The 21,959-nt window shown below is 36.1% G+C and overlaps 1 protein-coding gene across 4 annotated transcripts in view; it reads right to left on the reverse strand.

The window, feature by feature from the left end:
• Window positions 1-21,959, reverse strand: part of N4BP2 (NEDD4 binding protein 2) — a 98,977-nt gene that overhangs the window by 23,811 nt on the left and 53,207 nt on the right. For all 4 annotated transcript variants that reach the window (XM_037064298.1, XM_037064300.1, XM_037064296.1 and 1 more), the window contains 7 exons: window positions 20,659-20,735; window positions 13,465-13,620; window positions 9,350-11,730; window positions 8,656-8,741; window positions 8,052-8,097; window positions 6,575-6,771; window positions 3,706-3,824 (listed from right to left, as the gene is read on the reverse strand). In XM_037064298.1, the coding sequence (XP_036920193.1) occupies window positions 3,706-3,824; window positions 6,575-6,771; window positions 8,052-8,097; window positions 8,656-8,741; window positions 9,350-11,730; window positions 13,465-13,620; window positions 20,659-20,735 (3,062 nt within the window). The remainder of the gene's footprint in view (window positions 1-3,705; window positions 3,825-6,574; window positions 6,772-8,051; window positions 8,098-8,655; window positions 8,742-9,349; window positions 11,731-13,464; window positions 13,621-20,658; window positions 20,736-21,959) is intronic.

The following is a 21,959-nucleotide window of genomic DNA, read 5'->3' on the forward strand; positions in this document are numbered from 1 at the left end:
TGGAGTAACTTCCTCCTATATTATATAAATATCTAATTACTACATTACATACCTGAAACTAATATATGTCAACTATAATTTAAATTTTTTTTAGTATTTTAAAAAACACAATGGGACACCAGGCCATACCCATTAGAATTAAAATATTTTAAAGTACATTTCCAGCCAAGATGGAGGCATAGGTAAATAAACCTCATCTCCAGGCACAACTACAGCAAAAATTACAACTAGACTACAAAACAAGTATCACCCAGATTCATCAGAAAATCAAGCTTTATGGAAGTCTGACAACCAAGGACTTAAAGAAGCCACATCCATCCAGGTGGGTAGGAGGGGCAGAGATGCAGAGAGGCATGGAGAGTTGTGGAGAGGCTCAGACTCGGAGGGGCACTGAGATGCAGTGGAGCCGGCAGTCTCACATTCACGTGTGGCGGATAAAAATCAGGGGGGATATCTCTGGAGCAAGTGATCCCAGCCTCAGACCAGATCACCCAGCCCAGGGTTCCGGCGCCAGGAAAATAAGTCCCCATAACTTCCACTGTTAACACCAGTGGGGGTTGGGTTGGCAGAAGAAACTGGGATTCTCGAGAGACTCCTCTTAAAGGGCCCATGATGGACTTAGGACTCTCACTCAGACCCACCCACTCTGGGATTCAGCACCAGAGCAACAGCTGGAAGGGCACAAGTAACATACGTGGAGAAGAGAAGAAAGTTAAATGACTAGAAACAGGACAAGTGCCAGCACACAGATTCCTCCCAGGCAATCACCAGAGGCCAGGCAGAGGCACTGTCCCCTCTCTAAGCCCTCCCCACTCACACAGAGCCACAAAGCAGTGAAACTAGTTGTCCCACCTGGACATTACCTAAGGCTCCACCCAACAAAATCCACAGGTGCATTTCTACAACAGACTACACTACTAAGACAGGGAGTCAAAGCAGCTCCACCTAATAATTCACAAATACAGGGAGGCTGCCAAATTGAGGAGAAAGAAATATGGCCCAAATGAAAGAACAGAACAAAACTCTAGGAAAAAAAACTAAATGAAATGCAGATGAGCAATCTACCAGATACAAAATTCACAACACTGGTTACAAGGATGCTCAAGGAACTCAGTGGGTATATGAACAGCAAAGTGATCCAATCAAAAATGAAGAAGACACAAGAGAAATAAAGGACAATTTTATAGGGAAACAACAGTAGAGGGGATGAAGCTGAGAATCAAATCAACAGTTTGGAACATAAGGAAGAAAAAAGCATTCAATCACAAAGGCAAAAAGAAAAAAAAATTTTAAAGATAAAATTAGGAGCCCTGGGACATTCCCAATGTAACAACATCCAAATCATAGGAGTGCCACAAGGAGAAGAGGAAGAGCAAGAAATAGAAAACTTATTTGAACAAATAATGAAAGAGAACTTCCCCAATCTGACAAAGGAAACAGACTTCCAGGAAATCCAGGAAGCTCAGAGTCCCAAAGAAATTGGACCCAAGAAGGAACACACCAAGGCACATCATAATTACATTAGCCAAGATTAAAGATAAAGAGGAATCTTAAAGGCAACAAGAGAAAAGGAGAGAGTTACCTACAAAGGAGTTCCCATAAGACTTTCAGCTGATTTCTCAAAAGAAACCTTTCAGGCAAGAAGAGTCTGGAAAGAAGTATTCCAAGTCATGAAAGGCAAGGATCTACGTCCAAGATTGCTCTATCCAGCAAAGCTTTCATTTGAAATGGAAGGGCAGATAAAGTGCTTCCCAGACAAAGTAAAACTAAAGGAGTTCATCATCAAAAACCCATAATTATATAAAATGTTAAAGGGAACTATATAAGAAAAAGAAAACCAAAACTATTAACATTAAAATGGCAACAAATGCACAACTATCAACAACTCAAACTAAAAACCAAACTAAGCAAACAAGCAGATCAGGAACAGAATTACAGAAATGGAGATCATTCGGAGGGTTGTCAACTAGGAGATCATTCGGAGGGTTGTCAACTAGGAGGGGGAAAGAGGAAAATGGGAGAAAAGGTACAGGGAGTAAGAAGTACAGATTGGTAGGTACAAAACAGACAGGGGGAATGTTAAGAACAGTATAGTAAATGGAGAAGCCAAAGAATTTATATGCGTAATCCATGGACATGAACTAAGGGGAGGGATTGCTGGAGGGAATGGGGGTAAACTGGGCAAAGGTGGACAAAGGAAGGAAAATTGGGACAACTATAATCAATAAAATATATGAATGAATAAATAAATATTTTAAAGTAAAGAGCAAATGTTGGCAAAACTGTGTATTTAGGAATGTGGTAAATATTAGTGATATACCTAATATCACAGTGGGGTAAAGATGATCTGTTTATCCAGTTAATCATTTGGAAGAACAATTAAATCTCTACCTCACACCATACACATTAAAATGCTAAAAAATTAAGAATATTTAACAATTAAAAATTCTGAACAAAATATTTATATAATATTGATGTAGAACTTCCAAAAGACATAAAACTCAAAACAATAAAGAAAAAGACTTTCTGAAAAAAACATTAGAATTAAAACATGTGTATGACCAAAGTGACTGTACTGAGTTAATAGGTAAGTATCACAGCAGGAAAAATAATTATAATCTGCATTAATAGACAGATTAGTATACATAAAGAGTTTTCACAAATCTAGAAATACAAATAACCAAAAGAAAAAGAAAAAAAGAAAGCAATTAATAGAAAAGAAATTAATTATTCAACCTAACTAATAATTAGGAAAACAAAAATGTCAACAATGAAATATTTTTCCCAACAGATTGGCACAATTTTTAAAGATTCTCATTGTCCGGAGAGCAGATTACACAATTAGTACAAATAACTGACACAAGAAACCTTTATCAGGAAACTTGGCATTAACTATAAAAATTTTAAATTGCAAACACACCAAACCAACAATTTCACTTTCAGGAACTAGCCTACAATAGTATTCACCCACGGAAGCTAAAAAAGTATGCTGCTCAAGGACATTCAGTGCACACAGTTTCCAATTTTTCTTACAGTCACAATGTCCATAAACAGGAACCTGTTTAAATAAATTAGAGTGGCCCTGCCTGGTGTGGCTCAGCGGATTATGTGCCAGTTTGCAAACCAAAGGGCACTAGCACATGCCTGGACTGTGAGTTACATCCCCCAGTGGGGGCACACAAGAGGCAACCACACAATTATGTTTCTCTTCCTTCCTCTCTAAAGCTAAATAAATAAAATCTTTATAAATAAATAAATAGAGTCATTTAAGAAATCACTTGAAAAATCCATGGAACACTTGAAGAATACCATAGACTTTAAAGAGAAAAAAGCAGATCATTAAGGATAAACAGAAAAAATAAATACCAGCAAAACTACTACAAAAGAGTACATAAAACATAAGCTATTTTTTGGTGAAATACGTACTTGCATGTATACACAAAAGCAAAGACATGTATATACATGCATGTGTATACATGTATGTATACACATTTGTGTGTACAATTACTATATGAGAAAAAAATTGAGACATATAAACCAATGGCCAGAAACTGCTCATTTTCTACATCATGCATGAGTATGATGCATTAAATGATTTATAATATACTGATATTATTTCTGTCACAAGAAAAACACCAGATTATAATGTATAACACATGCTTTCAATGCCATCACAGTACAAACTACGGACAATCTAGTACTCACTTGTGGTCCTTGAAAATGTCCACTAGAAAATTTTGGTTAATGGCTGGAAATATCTTAAAGAGTTGCTTCTCCTTTAGTTTAGTGGCACAATCTTTTTCAAACATAAAAGATTCCCTCTTCTAAAACAAAACCAAAAAAAGACAAAAGAATCATCCTTAAAATGGGATTTATAATACTAATTATGATGATCCAAAAAGCATGGTTATTTTGTTGCAAAAAGACTAATAATTTCAAAGCAATCACAGATTTTCTTTACTGATTAAAGGCTGAAATTAGTAATATAAGTATTCTTGCACTATTTATTTATATCCTATTTTTACAAAGTATTTGAAGCTGCTCATAAATACATACACATATACAATCACACATACACATGTGAGCTTGTATGTGTGTATACACACATACACATACATATGGTCACATATACACACAACACATTCAATCATATTACATAAAACAGGATATAAATAAATGAAGAAGTTAGAGAGTAGAGAAAATAAAGGTAAGAACACAGAATAGCTAGCAAGTAAAATTAGTATATAAACGCATGCCACTAAGTCCTGTACAACTGCTAAAGGTGGGCCACAAATTCAGTTCTGAGACTCTTAGAGGCCAAAACAAAGGGGGAAACAAAGATTCTCAGTGTCCATAAAATAAAAACAAACCAGTTGCTCAGGAGAAGTACAGCTTTTTCTGCTACTGGGACAGAGAAATTTCTCCCGTGGATCCTCATAAAAGGGACACTGTATGATGCTGTGAACAATGACCTCAAAAATATACTCTCCTCAATGGGCAGAAACTACGGTCTACAAATAAGTTGCAAATTCAGGTTGACAGAAAATCTTCAGTTTCACAAGCACATTTACTTCAAAATAACTGTATGAGAACTATTACTAATTGTTAGTTTTCTCACAAGTCATATTTGGACCTGTTCAAATGCCAAGCCAAAAGAACTTCAATAAAATGTGCTATTTCAATCCTAGCCAGGATTACGATGAACATTCTTAAAGTGATTTCTAAGATAATTTGTTGACACTGTGATGTAACTAAACATTGGTTTGCTACAAAGTTCCTAATATCTGAAAAATTACTTCCTATAAAATTTCAAAGGTGACTCTGAAAATTCCTAAATATAAAAATTACATAAGTATAGGATGATCCTAGACTAACTCCTGGTTTTGAGGCCTAACCATACTTAGGTTGTTTACATAACACCAAGCAACAATGAAAGAGGAACCACGGCGTGTGACCATCCGACCAGTAAGAGGGATGGGTGGGTAAAGCTGATCGCAGCCTATGTCAGCAGTGTTAGAAAAGCTACCTCAAGGATTAAAAACATTCTACACTTACTTAAAATACACATTATATCCGAACTTACTAAAATATTCAGTGATCAGATTATTAGCAATCTACCAGGTCACAGAGTTTCAAAACTTCAAATTCAAAAAACTGAAAATTTATGACATAATTAATTACTCTATTCACACACTATGCCTAAAGTTTATTTTATATTCTTTATTTTTTAAAGAAAATACAAAGTGTATTTCTCCTTTGAGGACAAAAAGCGAGGAGAAGGCACCACACAAAACTCCCTTTCTGGAGTAATACCTCAGGGGGAGCCCTTGGGAGCAAAATAACACCATTTCTATTACCCCTACAAAGGCAAACAAAAATCACGGATAAGGGGGAAAAGTGCATTAAATTGGAAAGTCAAAAATGTTAATTTGTTCACTATTACACTGAGAGGTTAAAAGGCAGGTTAGAACTGTAAACACAAGTTTCAGTAGTGGAAAATGGCATTTCAACAAAAAGTGTCGCACCATTTGGGCAGAGGTTCTAGGCTTTCCTTAGGTTTTTAAGAAAATCCATTTGTCCAATTTATTACATATATAAATTGAAAAGGATATCTGAACAATACTAAATTATAAAATTCTACTGAAAAGACTGTTCCTTGGATCATATAAATGTGCAAAGATGAGAATGCATATTTCCAATGTAATTAATAGGATAACTAGAGAAAGTAAATACAAGGGTAGAGTAACCCCACCATTCTTTTGTATCAATTCTAAGTATTTCAAATATGAAGATGTTCCTTTAAGATGTTAAATGAGTAAGAAAGAAAATAAAAGTGTTTTTAAGACCACCATCTAAGAGTTATTTTTTTCCCTTGAGAATTGGACTAAATAACATTTATGGTCTTTTCTCTTCTGATTTTTAAATCCTCTGATACTAATTTGCAGAATTAAAAAAAAAAGGCGAAGAACAACAAATGCAAAGGAAACCAAATTCACTTATAGCTTTACATAAGTAGATACACTGAGTAAGAAACAAAAATATGTATATAAAGTTCAAAGTGAAATAAAGTTTCTGTTTGAACTTGTTTAACTGAAAAGTCAGATAAGGGTATATATTTTTAATTCATATGGTTAAGTTTCTAAAACTTTCTCTAAAAATTTTGTTTCAAAGATGGACACTTCCTTAATAGTAAGAGAAACATCTCCTATTACTAATTTATGAATGAAAGTATCTTTAAATGAAAGACTTCTTCCATGTTTCCAGAATTCAAAAATTACATGAATGTTTAAATGCTAAGAACTGTGCAGCTCAATCATCTAGAAAATTAAATCTAAAACAACACATTTAACATAGATTGGTCTACTGTTACAGAATATCAACTAATTTCCCAAAGGCAAAAACCTCCAGCTTTAAACTATGTTTAAAACATTTTCTAATTTTAACATTAACTTCGATCAAGTTAAAAACAGATTCCAGACTAGGAAATATAAAATCAAATGAAAATCACAAAGCAAACAAACATAATTGATCTAGAGTTAGAGACAAAGACTTAAATATTTATACTAACTCATACCAAATTGTGTTTTTCCTGTAAGGCAATTTCTTCTGACATTATTTCTCTAAGTGATACTTTTTTAGTTTGAGTATTCCAATGATCCAATAAGGGTAGCATTTGAGATGCTGCTAAAGTCTTCAGGAATTTCTTGCCTGTTCTCTGAGATGATTTTTGTTCAGTATTATCAAGACCAATATGCCCAACCATGGAAGGATCTATAAAAGCAGCATAAATAGTGTCAGGCCCTCAACAATAACAAAAAAACATACAAATTAAGCATTATGCAGTTACATTTACCTCAGAGAGACCAAAAAAACATGGGATTTTACTTTTAGCTTGTAAATATAATGCAACTCTGAAGTTTCAAATTCATCTGCATATAACTACAAGCAAGAAATGACGTGTAAGTGTAGGAGTATTTCAAATGAGTCATGATGTGGGTATCACTAAAGCAACTCAATGCTTCCCACTCTTCTCCATACCACGTCAGCCCACAGAAAATAGTGACACATACAATGCTAAACACAGGAAGTTGCAGCCAGCTCCAAGTTACCACCTGGAGCAGCTCTGGTGAGCTCTGTTCAGCCATTCCAAGGACTGAAAAGATCAGTATTTTGGCAAATCTGTAACCAACCCACTGGTGGCACCCAATGAAAATTGAGCAACTGATAGGCAAGTAAGGAAAGGGCTGAACAAATGTGTAACATGTCATCATTTCTAAGGGATATCAACACATTCTGATACATTCCTTGGCTTTCCTAGAAAGTGAAAACACAGTGGATAGTGTCATTCACACAACTCTTGATACTCTTTGGGCACCTCTAGCTCTCAAACAGCTTCAGCTCTTAAAGCTACAACACAATCACAGGTCTGAACTAAAGCACATACTTTCTTCAACCTGCAGTCCTAGTGTGGAGTGGACAAAAGTATATGGAGGAATTCATACACACAAGGAAGGCCCTTATTAACAGGTCTGCCACCCTGCACTAATCACTGAGGACAATGCTGTAAGAGAAGTCTTCTGGAATCAAGTATTTTCAATTTGGCAGATGTACCAAAAAAAAAAATAAATAAACCAGGCTGACTTTTGAGCTCTAATAATAGTAACATCAAGAAAAACTTTGAATAACCAAGTAATATGTCAATGATGACGTATTACACATGAATACCTCTCAAACACATGAATACTTCTATTGCTCTCAAACCAGAACAGTTTTCTTTCATTCAGAGCAAAATCTTAACAAGAAACACCTTGACTAGATCTACTAGAGCACATATTATGTGTTCCACAACACTCATGAAAGCTGAACAGTATTATAGGGTCTTTTACCTTCATATAAAAATAAAACAATGTTTAAAGAACTTTCATTTGCATATCAAAATTCTTAGATAACATTTTGTGGAAGTATGCTTAAAATGAGTTAAAATTCATACACACACACACCAAGTTACAATGTTAAGACAAGATCATTAGATTAAAAAATAAGTGACTTACCTCGCATAAACTTGCCACAGGATACCTCTTCCTGTCTTTGTCGCTCCTGAATACAAGTACAGAACAGGGGATTGGCAAAGGAGGGTGCATTAGAAAACAAGATTATATTATTTTTCTCGAGAAATCATCTCTCATAAAATTATCAATCATTCTTGCTAAAATATAAGTAAAACAACAAATGAGATAAATAAAATTATAAAGTATGACTACATCTCTATTTTCTTCCACTTAAGGAGTTGTTATGCTGTATTTTTCAGTTTTTGAAATTTAATTAACCATTATAGAGCTGTTACATTGTACTTTTTTGTTTTTGAAATTTAATCAAGCAGTATAGCAAGTCTTTAATTTAGGGAGCAAAAACTATTTATGAGTCCCTTCAAAAAATTCAACATACTGAGCTTCATCATTAATTACATAATTTAACCAGTCTAGAAATAACCTAAAATACTGAAAAGAGGTAAAAATCAATAATCTGTTAAGTCATAAAAGTTCATTCTCTCTCAAAGTCATAATTCAACAGAACTCTTTCATACAACAGATTTTATTGAAGAGCAAAGGTGACAGAATGGATACAAAAGCTCCTTGTAAAGAGGAGCCTACCAACCATTACAGATTCTTTCCACTTCTCATGAATGACTTTAGCCAGATTCAGATCTATATGAACCACACAATCCTCAACTGTTAGAGACCCTTATAAAGGGGGAAAAGAAAATATAATCATTACCCATACATTTGCAGGAAACACACTAAACCACTTTATGCATCATAATACTAGTCTGTATTATCAATTACTAACCTATGATTCTAGTTCTCTTGGAATACTTTTGTATATGTAATATGTCATTGTTTTCACACTTCTTGACTGCTGCAATTATATAATGCTTCATATATTAGGCTATTTGTGTCCATTTTCTAAATAAATTTAATTTATTCACTTCCATTAGTCAAGACTTTTTAATAAATGTGTTCTAAGAAATTAATCTTGACTTAAATGGATCTGGAGTAGCACCAAAGGGGTCAAAAAGGTTCATCTTTGTAAATAAGTATGCAGTAAATACCAGAAAAAACTTTCAATATATGCATAGGATGAACACAAACTCTCTGTATAAATGCTACTTCTTCAAATTACATTTTTAAAAATCCTCTACAAACATACTGTGAAAAAATAAGGTAAACAACACAAATTTACTTTTACATTTCAGTTAACATATGAAATAATTTTCAAAGTGAAATATAACTATCTGTCTACATTCTATTCACATAAAGACACACATATGGGTAATTTACTTCTTCCTTACCTGAATCAACACCAACAGGGCCAAACAATTCACTAAGCTGAAAGGCCAGTTCAGGGGGTAATGCCAATTCCAGACAGTCTATGGTAAGAGATTTGGTCGTCACTGGTGTGGGATTCAACATCTCAGTTTTACCTTCTTCGCTAACTCCAGCTAGCAAAGCACTCCCTGCCGTTAGAAATTTTTCCATTTCCCGTTCATCTTCATTCACAAACTCTTCTGTGTTTGGAAATTCCACATAATCCTTTGGAAGATTTCCATTTTTCTTTATTTCACAAGAGTCAGTAAAATAAATTTCTTCATTTAAATCAAGATTTGAAGTGCCTGATACAGAGTTTAAAATATCAGACAAACTCAAAGAAGAATGCATACTGTCTGCAACTTCTGTGACTTCTAGATTCTTCTCCATTTCACTCACATCTTGAGCAGGGATAGCATTTGTAGTACCTGAAAAAGACTGGTTAATGTTATATAAACCCAAGAGCTCTGCCTGACTATCAGGAAGTACCTCATTAGTACTCTTTAGCTCTGTAGGGGAATTAGAAAATACACTTATGAATCCAGGTTTTTCAGTAGTTACAGCTCTTATTTCTGCCTGTTCTGGGTTCCCCTTTTCCGAATCACAGGGAGACTGTACGTTAGCGTTAGTGATGCCAATTCCATGGCTAAATTCTGGCTCAGAAAGATTAGAACTCTCTACGGTTCCTCTTTGGCTAATCATTTCCTCCAAATTAAATCCTAGCGAAAATGGCCCAACTTGCGCTTCCTCATGTGACTTTTGGTTATTCTCATATTCACTATCCTCACATAATTTAGTTTCAGAGTCCAACAAAAGGCTTGTGGCCCAAACAATATCTTTGTTACACCTCTCATATAAGTCTTTTAGAGCTTCTAATGAAACAGATCCAAATAATTTACAAAGAATATTAAGATTTTCAGATTCATCAGCACTGGTAAGTTCACTTTCTTCAACAAATGTGCTTTTATCATACATTACCCTATATGGGATTGTTTCTTGAATATCTAAGTTCATGTTAATATTGAAAGCTTTTGGTTTAAATCCATCTAGTCTTCCTATTAGTACTCTCACAGAATCTGAAACACTAATTTTATTCTTTTCTATTTTCCATAAGAGAGCAAAATCCTGTGGTTCAGTCTGGGTACACATGCCTACTTCTATTCCAGGGACTTCTGTAGGCTTTCCTTCTGGAAATTCAGCTAAAGTTTGTGGTCCTACTGCTCCAGGAATAGTTGCAGCACTATCGGTAAAAGTAAGAGACACTGTGTGTTGATCATGAATCTTTCTACTATGACAAGTCTCATTCTCACAGGTCATTTCACTGGACAGCATATTAGAATCACCTAGAATAGAGCTACCCAACGCTTTTAGTTCTTCAGGGCTTGTGCCCCAACAGGCCTCATGTGCTGTGCATAAGGGTATTTCACTCACAGTGTCATCTGTTCCAAATTCAAGCTTGTGTTCATTTATACCAGACTTTCGCATTCTTGATTTGTGCTGTCTCTGAGCTAAAGAATCAGGTGAAGGCCAGTCACCCAGAATGTTGAATGAATATTTGTCAGTATTTCTGTAAGCGTCATAATTATAGCTACTGAAAGCTTCTGAAGCATCATCACACTGTGACTTCTTGTCATCCTCTATACTTTCATGTGGAGATCCTAGTTGCTGGATATGATCTATATTCGCAGATAGACTATTATCTGACACATTGCATGATGGAGGGCGATTATACTTTTTGTCACTTTGTACAGATGCTGCTTTTTCAGTTTTTCGGTTCCTTTTTGTCCTCTGACCAATAGTTTTATCAACTGGCCAATCACCAACAAAATTTGATAGTTCATATCTTGATAACTTTTCCAAAGATGTCTTGCTTTTTTGTTTTCCAAAGGCTTTTTTCTTTACCATTGCTCTTCCTTCCAGTATTTCAACAGATGAAGAGTTTTCATTCTGAAGTGATACAGCATTTGAAAGATCACAGTCTTCATTATTACTTTCACCATAGCTAATACTTGGTGACACACTCTCTAAAAAAGTATCTGCATCAGTTTTACTATAGTCTTTTTCAGGAGCCATTTCTACTTGTTCTTTTTCACTTTTGTCTATTACTTGTACTTTGCTTTCAGAATCAGAAAAATACATGTCTGCAACTTCCTGAATGAAAGTACTCTGACTGCTAGGATTCATACCACTTATTTGTTTTCTTCCTTGGTTTAAATCTGTATTAGGGAGACACGTAACATTCTCAGGTAACACAGTTTCTTTGGTCAGGTCAAGTTTCTTCTCTTCAATTAACTCTATGCGCTTCAAAGATGAAGATAATATATTTTCTTCTTTTTCAGAGGTAATGTCTTCATTGTCTCTTGGGCTGTAAGATTTTTTAAGTATTATAAGGCAGTCTCTTAATGTTACCATAATCTTACAATTTAAATTAAAGAAGCATTCAACAGAAAGAACACTTAATATTTATTTACTCTAAAAATTCTAGAAATACACTACATTAAAATGATAAAAGCTAACCTTAGTCTTTGAGTAAAACACTATGAACACATCCCTTTTGTCATCACAACAACTGGCAAAAAGCCTGGCATAGAGAAGGCCCTAAAACTTTCCTGAATTGTACAATAAACATAAAATTTTCGGTTAAGATATTATGCATAAATATTAAAATTAAGCTTCTGAATTTATTCCCAGAAGAGGACACCACCTCCCTGGCTTCTTCAACCTATTTAAGCTTTAACAAAATGTCAAACTAGGACTGCCTCTGTACTCCCTGTCATTCACTACAAAAGAAAATGCGTTAAGCTTCATTTACAAAATCAAAAGAGTTAACCAACATGATCTGCACAGTTAAGAGAAATGAGAGACAAGGAAGAGAGATCGCATTTGAGATGTCGCTTGTTAAATTTTTAAAAACCATCCTTAATATTAACATCAGACTCAGGGCACTTTTGCCTAATGATTACTTTGAACTGTAGTGCTTTTTCCTTTTTCAATTTGTCAGCACATCTTCCTTCTTCTCTTTCTTTATTCTAGGAGCTCTCAAAGTCCCACCTCTTCCATGAAGCCTTCCTACTAAAATCACACCTAACATTGAGTTTTCCATATGCCAGATGCTATTCTAAGTCTTTTATAAGTGTTAATTCACAATCCTTATGAGATCCTAGGGGCAAAATGTTGTTATTGCCATTTTAGAAATAAAGAGCTATCCCTGGCTGGTGTAGCTCAGTGGATTGAGCGCGGGCCTGCGAACCAGAGGATTGCGGTTTGATTCCCAGTCAGGGCACATGCCTGGGTTGCAGGCCAGTTTCCAACAGGGGACACAGCAGAGGCAACCATACATTGATATTTCTCTCCCTCTCTCCTTCCCTTCCCCTTTAAAGATAAATAAATAAAATTTAAAAAAAAATAATAAAGAGCTAAAGTATAGAGAGATTTCATAGTTACATATTATAAAACTTTGGGATTTGAAGCCAGGAAACAAGGCTTAAGAACTATGTTCTTCACCACTTTGCGCCAATGCTCCTCTCTGAAAGGGCATTTATGAATTTTCTCTTCCCAACTCCTACGTCCTTTTTAGTAGAACCTCTCCCCCTTACCACCACAAAACACAGGAAACTCAGACCTCTCTATATAGTTAAGGTTCTTCTTCACTCATTTATGATTATTTTTACCAAAATGATTTATCATGATTATTTTTACCAAAAAATGTAATCATGTAATCATATTACATGATTATTTTTCCCAAAAAAGAGTATTTTACCATTACCTAAGGAAATTAAGTGATGTGATTATATACAAATAATAACAATGAGGACATAAGGTAACGGATAAAGACTAAAATAGCAGGAAGCTACATAATGAAGACAGTATAAACATGAGCCCACAAAACCCTGAGGACAATTAAACAACTCTAATGTCATCACTTAACTAAACAAACTTTTCTTTTCCTGCTCATCACATACTCACATCTTGCTTCAGGTAAGACCATATATAAGTCCTACAAGTTATCTGGCAGTGATTTCACAAGCTTCAAAATTTTATTTTTAAAACACTGTGTTTTAAATTGAAAATCTGTACATTGACAGGGACTTTAACCTACCTAAAACTTCGGTCCTCAAAAGAAAATGCACATAATCCAGTATGTTCAATTTTTTCTGGCACTGAAGAACTCATAATTATTGGCACTGAAACAAAATGTTGATAATGTTCCAACATTCTTATTATTTTTTCTTTGCTTACCCCATGAATATTACGCCTAAAAATTCAAGAGGAGAAAAGGGTAGAAGAGATATTAGTAATTAAGCTTTTAAACATACTGGAGCATATAATGTCATGAAAAACAGTAATATATGTATAATATACAAAAATTAAAAGCTGATTTCTTGGAATAATACATACTATTTTAATCTACCTTTCATTTTACGCAGGATGTCTAAAAATTATCATTTTTAAACCCTTCCATATATTCTTTTCCAAACATTCTTTATCAACTTGAAAAAAAGGAGCAGCTCTTAATAGCTTTAAAAAAAATTATCCCTAAGCTCTGCAAAAAAACAAAGCAAAAGAAAAAAGCTCATAAGAATATAACCACGGACTGATAGACTTCTAGTTTAGATGGTGGCACTGGTAAACACAGCTCACCTCCTTGCACAACCACATCAAAATTACAACTAAATTATAGAACAACCATCACTCAGAACCACCAGAAATCAATTTGAAGTATGACAACTGTGGAATTAAAGAAATCACATCCATCCAAACTGGTAGGAGAGGCAGAGACGCAGAACAGGCTGTTCCCACATCCACATGTGGTGGATAAAGATTCAAGAGGGGTATTTTGGGAGCAAGGAGTCCCAGACCCATACCAGGCCCCCCAGCCCAGGGCTCCAGGGCCGGGAAGATAAGTCCCCATAACTTCTGGCTGCAAAAACCAGCAGGGATTATGTTAGTTGAGGAAACTGCTGGAGTCCCAAGCAGTTCTTCTTAAAGAGGCCACACATGGACTTACTCAGAGTCACTTCCTCTGAGCTCCAGCACCTGGGTAGCAGCCTGAAAGGTACCAGTAGCACACAAGGAGGAAAAGAAGTGTCTGGCATCAAGGTGAAAGCTGGGGGACAGCTCTGTCCCAGAGAGATAAGTAGGCAGAAGCCATTGTCCCTTTTCTGAGCCTTCCCCCTCACAGAGCCACAGACCCAGCTGGGGGGTGCCATATCTGTCAACCTGGCTAACACAGTTTGCCCTGCCCTTGAGATCTCAAGGCTCCATTCCACCCAACTTACAGCTGTTAACAGTCGCTTTTCCATATAAATGGCTGGTCTTGGCTCATGTTTCACAACTTCCTAAAATCCTTTCAAATAAGTAACAGCTGGCCTCAGTGAGCCCACAGCTCCTGTACCTTCTGCTAAGTGGCCCCAGACATGGCACTAGCAAGAGACAGCCTAGATTCACAGCTTTGCTTCACCAGAATCTCCTTGCCCACTACAAGTAGCAGACATCTCAGATTCCTTTACAACTCTGGCAGGGTGGCCCAGGGAAAAACAAAGGTGGAGGCTGCCCTTGGCCTGCACCACCCAGGATACCCCAGGGCCAGTGCACCCAATGGACAGCTACAGACCACAACAGAGGGCCATCACCCAGCCCCTGCACAGCTGATCCTCCATAAAGGGAAGAGATTAGAGGTCAGAGGTCACAGCCAATCCTTGCAGCTGAATGGCCTGGGTAAATCCCACCGACCTTCCAACAGCAACCAAGGCTCAACTACAAGAGGAAGGTGCACTCTGCCCACAAGAAGGATGTACCCTGAGTCTCCAGCTTGAGTGACAGATGTCCTGTAGGGTCCAGCAACGCCACTGGACCCTACAGGACACCTACTACATTAGGCCACACTACCAAGACAGGCAGTCATAGCAGCACTACCTAATACATAAAAACAAATAATGGGAGGCTGCCAAAATGAGGAGACAAAGAAACATGGCCCAAATGAAAGAACAGATCAAAACTCCAGAAAAAGAACTAAACAAAATGCAGATAAGCAATCTATCAGATGCCGAGTTGAAAACACTAGTTATTAGCATGCTCAAGGGACTTAGTCAAGATCTCTCAACATCATAAAAAAGATCCAGTCAGAAATGAAGAATACAACTGAAATAAAGAACAACTTATAGAGAAAACAACAGTAGAGTAGATGAAGCCGAGAATCAAATCAATGATTTGGAACATAAACAACAACTAATCAGAATAACAAGAAGAAAAAAGAACCCAAGACAAAAATGACAGTACAAGCAGCTTTGGGACAACTTCAAGAGCTCCAACACTCACATCACAGGGGTGCCAGATGGAGAATAGAAAGAGCAAGAAATGAGAAGTATATCTGAAAAAATAATGAAAGAAAACTTCCCTAATTTGGTAAAGGAAATAGACATGCAAGTCTAGGAAGCACAGAGTCCCAAACAAGATGGATGCAAAGAGGCCCACTCCAAGACACATCATAATTTAAATGCCAAAGGTATTTGGCATTTAGATAAAAAGAGAATCTTAAAAGCAGCAAGAGAAAGCAGTTAGTTACCTATATACAAGTTCCCATAAAACTATCAGCTGATTTCTCAAAAGAAACTTTGTAGGCTGGAAGAGATTGGCAAGAGATATTCAGAGTCAAGAAAAACAGGGAGCTGCAGCCAAGATTGCTCTACCCAGAAAAAAGAAAAAACTAAAAGAGTTCATACAGCAGGCCTATACTGTAAAGAAAATCCTAAAAGATAGATGTCAGGCAGAAGGAAATTTCCAGATGAAAAATCTATAATGAAAGAAAAATTAAACACAAGCAATACTACATTAGTGAAAACAAACAGTATCTGTCCATTCTGAACAATCATAGCATGTAAGATCGAAGGGAGGTTAAGAATCAGTGTAAAATGTTTAAATCCTTTGTATTGAGGAGTAAGGCTAAGAAAATGGTTTAACTTTAAGATGGCAAGATACATTTTTAATGTAACCATTTGAAAAATAAAAATAGTATACATAACTTCCAAGTTAGGACAGAAAAAAAAACAAATTAAGAAAGTCAGTGTTCAATCAAAAATTCTAAAATAAAACAGTAGTTCTATTAGTATTAGACAAATTGAACTTTGTAACAAAAAAATTAAGAATAAAAGGAAATCTCTAGACAAGTCAATTAATTAGAGTGATATAAAAATCTTAAGCTTCTATGTACTTCAAAATACATCCTTAGAATGTATAAAATGAACACAGGCAGATTTATAAGGGGAAACTGATATCTTCAACATAATAAAGGAAGACTTCAACACGCCTCCCATACAGATTTCCTTACCCCTCTCTCAAACATTAATCCATCACACAAAATTTTTAAGAAAATAAAGCTATAAGAGATGTGATCAACAGAACAAGCATGACTTAATATTATACTAACACACTATAACCAGTATATATTCTTATCAAGCAAACATGAAACATTTATTAAAAAACCAACAATGGACTAGACCATACAGCTTTAAGAAATCAGGTAATTAGTATCACCCAAACTACATAATCTTACCTACTGCAGTTAAGTTGAAAAACCAATTTTTTAAAAGATAAATTTAAAAACCATCTGCTCATGAATCTAAAACCATAGTTCTAAATAACCCAAAGGTTAAAAAAGTTAATCATAAGTTAGAAAATAAATGATAAGAAGAAAGTATTATATATAAAAATTCTGGGAACAGCTAACAAAGTACCCAGGGAAACCTAGAGCATCAAACTATATTAGAAAATGACCTAAACTTTCAGGTAAAGATTTTTTTTAAATGAAATTGTATACAGAGCAAAATAAGACTTTTTGAAAAGCAAAGAAAGTATAATTTAAAAAGCAGAAATGAATTAAATATAAAACAAACTTACAAAAGAAAGACAGTTTATGCAGAATTATTTATTTAAAAAGGCTAATGAAAAAATCTCATCTCTGGTGAAAATAATCAATAAAAAAGAATTAAAATACATATAAACATTAGGATAAAAAGGAAAATTTGAGTATAGATGCATCAGAGATGTAAAAGGTCAGAGAATACTATCATCGTTTTAATAAAGTGTTAATAAATTTGAAAACTTTAGTGTAATGGAAATTTTTCAGGAATCCGATGAAAATAAACTAATGATAAAAACAGAACCAGAGACATGGAAACACGGAACAGACTGACAGCTGTAAGAGGAGAGAAGGGAGGGGCAATGGTGGAAGCAATGGGAAAGGATTCATCGAAGAACATGGAGGAATGGCTCATGGACATAGACAACAAAGAGGGGACTGACTGTGGGCAGGAAGGATGGGCTGGGTAGAGGGGGTACAAAAGGGAGAAAAACTAGAACGTAATAGACTAAACCAAAAAAAAATGCAACTGAACCTTCTCAGAAAGAAAACACCAGATCCAGTCAGTTTTATAGTTAAATTCTATCTAACATTCAAATTTATACAAACTCATATGAGAGAAAAAGAAGAAATACTTCCCATTACTTTTATGGACATAAAATCATAACACCAAAGCCAGGCAAGGCGGTACAAGGAAGAAAAACTGGAGGCCAACATCACCGGTTTATGCAGGTAATATATCAAAAGAAAAAAAGAGGTGCCAGCCAAGATGGAGGCATAGGTAGAAACCCTTTGCTTCCTTGCACAACCAAAAGGAGGATAACAGCAATCTAAAAATAATGAACAACCAGAACTGCCAGAAAATCAAACTGCATGGAACTCTAACACCCAAGGAAATAAAGAAACAGTCAATCAGGCCAACCAGGCCAGCAGGAGTCAGACCCGGCAGAAGGCCGGTCAGAGGGAACCCAGGCAAGGCAGGGGACCAAGGGGGCGGGGCGGGCTAAATTGGAAACAGAGTCTCAGAGCTGACTGTGGACTACAGCAGGGGTTGACACAGTAAGAAGAACTCCCAGTCTCCCACGAGAATTTGTTGGAAAGTGGGGCTAGAGCCCAGCAAAAAAGCTGCATTGTTCCCTCTCGACTACTCCCCCACAGGCAGCACTGCAGCGCAGCAAAGAGGGCTGCCCGGCCCTGGTGAATATCTAAGCCCCCCCCTCCCCCCTTACAACTTAACAGGGACATGGAGACAAATACGGCACAAATGAAAGAACAGAGCAAAACTCCAGAAAGAGAGCTAACAGATAAGGAAACAGCCAGCCTATCTGATGCAGAGTTCAAAACCCTGGTAGTCAAGATGTTCACAGAACTGCTTGAGCTTGGTCACAAAATAAAAGAACAAATGAAGACTACCCCAAGTGAAATAAAGTAACATATTCATGGAATCAACAGTGACAGGAAGGAAAGCAGGACTCAAATCAATGATTTGAAACAAAAGGAAGGAATAAACATTCAACTGGAACAGAAAAAGAAATAAAAATTCAAAAAAATGAAGAGAGGGTGAGGAATCTCTGGGACAACTTTAAACGTTCCAATATCTGAATTATAGGGGTGCCAGAAGGAGAAGAAGATCAAGAAATGGAAAACTTATGTGAACAAATAATGAAGGAAAACTCCCCCAATCTGGTGAAGGAAACAGACTTCCAGGAAGTCCAGAAAGCACACAGAGTCCCAAAGAAGGTGGACCCAAGGAGGAACACACCAATGTTCATCATAATTACATTAGCCAAGATTAAAATGAAAGAGAGAATCCTAGAAGCAGTAAGAGAAAAGGGGACAGTCACCTACAAAGGAGTTCCCATCAGACTGTCAGCGGATTTCTCAAGAGACCTTACAGGCAAGAAGGAGCTGGAAAGAAGTATTCAAAGTCAGGAAAGGCAAGGACCTACACCCAAGATTACTCTATGCAGCAAAGCTAACATTTAGAATGGAAGGGCAGATAAAGTGCTTCCCAGACAAGGTAAAACTAAAGGAGTTCATCATCACAAAGCCCTTATTATATGAAATGTTACAGATTTACCTAAGAAATTGAAGAAGATCAAAAACTATGAACAGTAAAATGACAACAAACTCATAACTATCAACAACTGAACCTAAAAAAAGGAAAAGCAATGAAAACAAATACTAAGCAAACAACTAAAATAGGAACAGAATCAGAGAAATGAACATCACATGGAGCGTTTTCAGTGAAGAAGGAGAGGGGAAGAACAGGTGGGGAAAGGTACAGGGAATAAGAAGCATAATTGGTAGGCATAAAATAGACAAGGAGAGCCCTGGCTGGTGTAGCTCAGTGGATTGAGCACAAGCCTGGGAACCAGAGGATCGCGGTTCGATTCCCAGTCAGGGCACATGCTTGGGTTGCAGGCTGGTTCCCTGCAGCCCAACTCCCAGCAGGGGATACACAGATATAAAGATGTATAAATAAATAAAATCTTTAAAAAAAAATAGACAAGGAGAGGTTAAGAATGGTACAGGAAACAGAGAAGTCCAAGAACTTATATGTACAACCCATGGTGTGTTCATGGGGGGAGAATGCTGGAGGGTTGGGGGGGGTGCAGGGCAGAAGGAGGATAAAGGGAAAAGTTGGGAAAACTGTAATAGCATAATCAATAAAATACACTTAAAAAAGAGAATAAAGTACTGACATCTGCTACATGGAAGAACCCTGAAACATTATGCTAAGTGAAAAATGCCAAATACAAAAAGCCATATACTGTATGATTCTATTTATAAAGTCCAGAACACACAAATCCATAGAGAAAGAAAAGCAGAGTAGGGGAGGGTGGAATAGGGAGACAGATAGCAGGTGGGAAGTTTCTTTTTAAATAATTGTTACACACACTGTGAATACACTAAGATTAGGTTGTCCTTTATTTAGTTCATGTTCTGAGTAAAATTTTTATTCAAGTCAAACAATCAAAGAAGGTGGGAGAGGTGAAATACCTGGACAGCTAAACAGCTAGACATTTGCTACCTTTTCCATCTATGTCTCCTCAATGCCTTCCAGTATTCTAAGTCACTAGGCAGCTATATTAACTTGTTCCTCCCAGGAGCACAAAATTCAGGTATGTCAAACCCCAAAGTGTGGTCTAGCTTCAGATATCGACACCATATTATTAGTAATAATGAAGTGTTGACTATATAAGACAATTCGAATTTTTCTATTAACTCAATTAAAGGAACAAAAAGACACAAACTCTTCATAAACTACAGGAAAAGCCTATATGTAATACAAAATTTGTTATCAATTTTTAAATGACAAAGCTGCAATTTAATCCATCTTGTTTCATTCATTAATCATAAGGGAAAAATCTAGGTAGATTTTCTATCACTGTCACGAACTAAAAAATTTGTCAGATAGTCTGCAAGTTTTACCTTGCAAGTTCCTTTGGTCTGAACTTCCACCATGTGTCCGGTTCCAGGAAAAGGACTTTATATTTATGTTTTTGAGACTAAAAACAAAAAAGATAAAAGCATTTAAAAAATAATCACTTCTATGAAATTGAATTCATCCTATCCAAATTTACAGCATGTTAAAACTGAAATAACCTAAAAGATTATCTAATTTTGGTGAGTGTGTTAAATTGGTAAAATGCACAATCCCTTTGTCCCAGCAATTAACTTCCAGAAATTTATGCTACTGATACTTATATAAGAGTGCAAAGGTATATATACACCAGAATATCCAATTCATCATTATTTGTAATAGCAAAAGAAAAGCAAACAACTCAGTGGCTTATGGAACTAGCTAAATAAATGTATGGACCACCTTACAAGGAAAGTATTATACAGTAATTTTTTTAATTCCATATATGTTAATGAGAAAAGATTCTTAATGTAAATGTTCAGAAAGATACAGAATTTTCAGTTGGGTAAAAGAGGATTATTCACACATTTGTACATGTATAGAAAACTTCTGGAAAGACTTTCAAAAACAATATAGAAAGTATCTGCCTCAAAGGAGTAAGATTTTAAGCATTCTTCTCGACAGTTTGAATATTTATCATATGCATGCATGAGTTTTATAACTTGAAAACTATTTTAGTAATACCTCATTCTATTTTTCAAAACTCTTTATAAAAAACTAAAAAACCAAGCTCTACACCTGTGCACTAACTAGATCCATCTCCTCTCTCCATCTCAAGGATAATTAATTTCAGCAATTGTCCCCTCTTTCTGAGGTATCATTAACTTTCCCCTCCTTCTTGAATCAATCCCATCACATTGTTATTTCTCCCATCTTACTCTTAACCCCACCTCCCCTGCCAGCTATCTTCCAACTGTCCTGCTCCCCTTTGTAGGAAAATGTCTCAAAATACTTACTATACTCCGCCCTGGCTGACATAGCTCAGTAGATTGAGTGCGGGCCTGTGAACCAAAGGGGCCGCCAGTTCGATTCCCAGTCAGGGCACATGCCTGAGTTGGAGGCCAGGTCCCCAGTAGGGGGCACATGAGAGGCAACCACACACTGATGTTTCTCTCCCTCTCTTTCTCTTTCCCTTCTCCTCTCTCTAAAAATAAATAAATAAAATCTTTAAAACAAATTACTATATTCTGTGTCTCCAATTTCTCTCCTAGCCTTATAAACCCACTCCCATTGGCTACTCCACAGAAAGTGGGCACCAAGACAATTAGGTACGTCCATGCTGGCAAGGGCTACGGTTAAGTCTCAGTCC

The sequence above is a fragment of the Sturnira hondurensis genome, unplaced genomic scaffold (assembly GCF_014824575.4).
Source record: "Sturnira hondurensis isolate 20B ecotype Veracruz unplaced genomic scaffold, ASM1482457v3 Scaffold0015056, whole genome shotgun sequence".
In the NCBI taxonomy this organism is placed as follows: Eukaryota; Metazoa; Chordata; class Mammalia; order Chiroptera; family Phyllostomidae; genus Sturnira; species Sturnira hondurensis.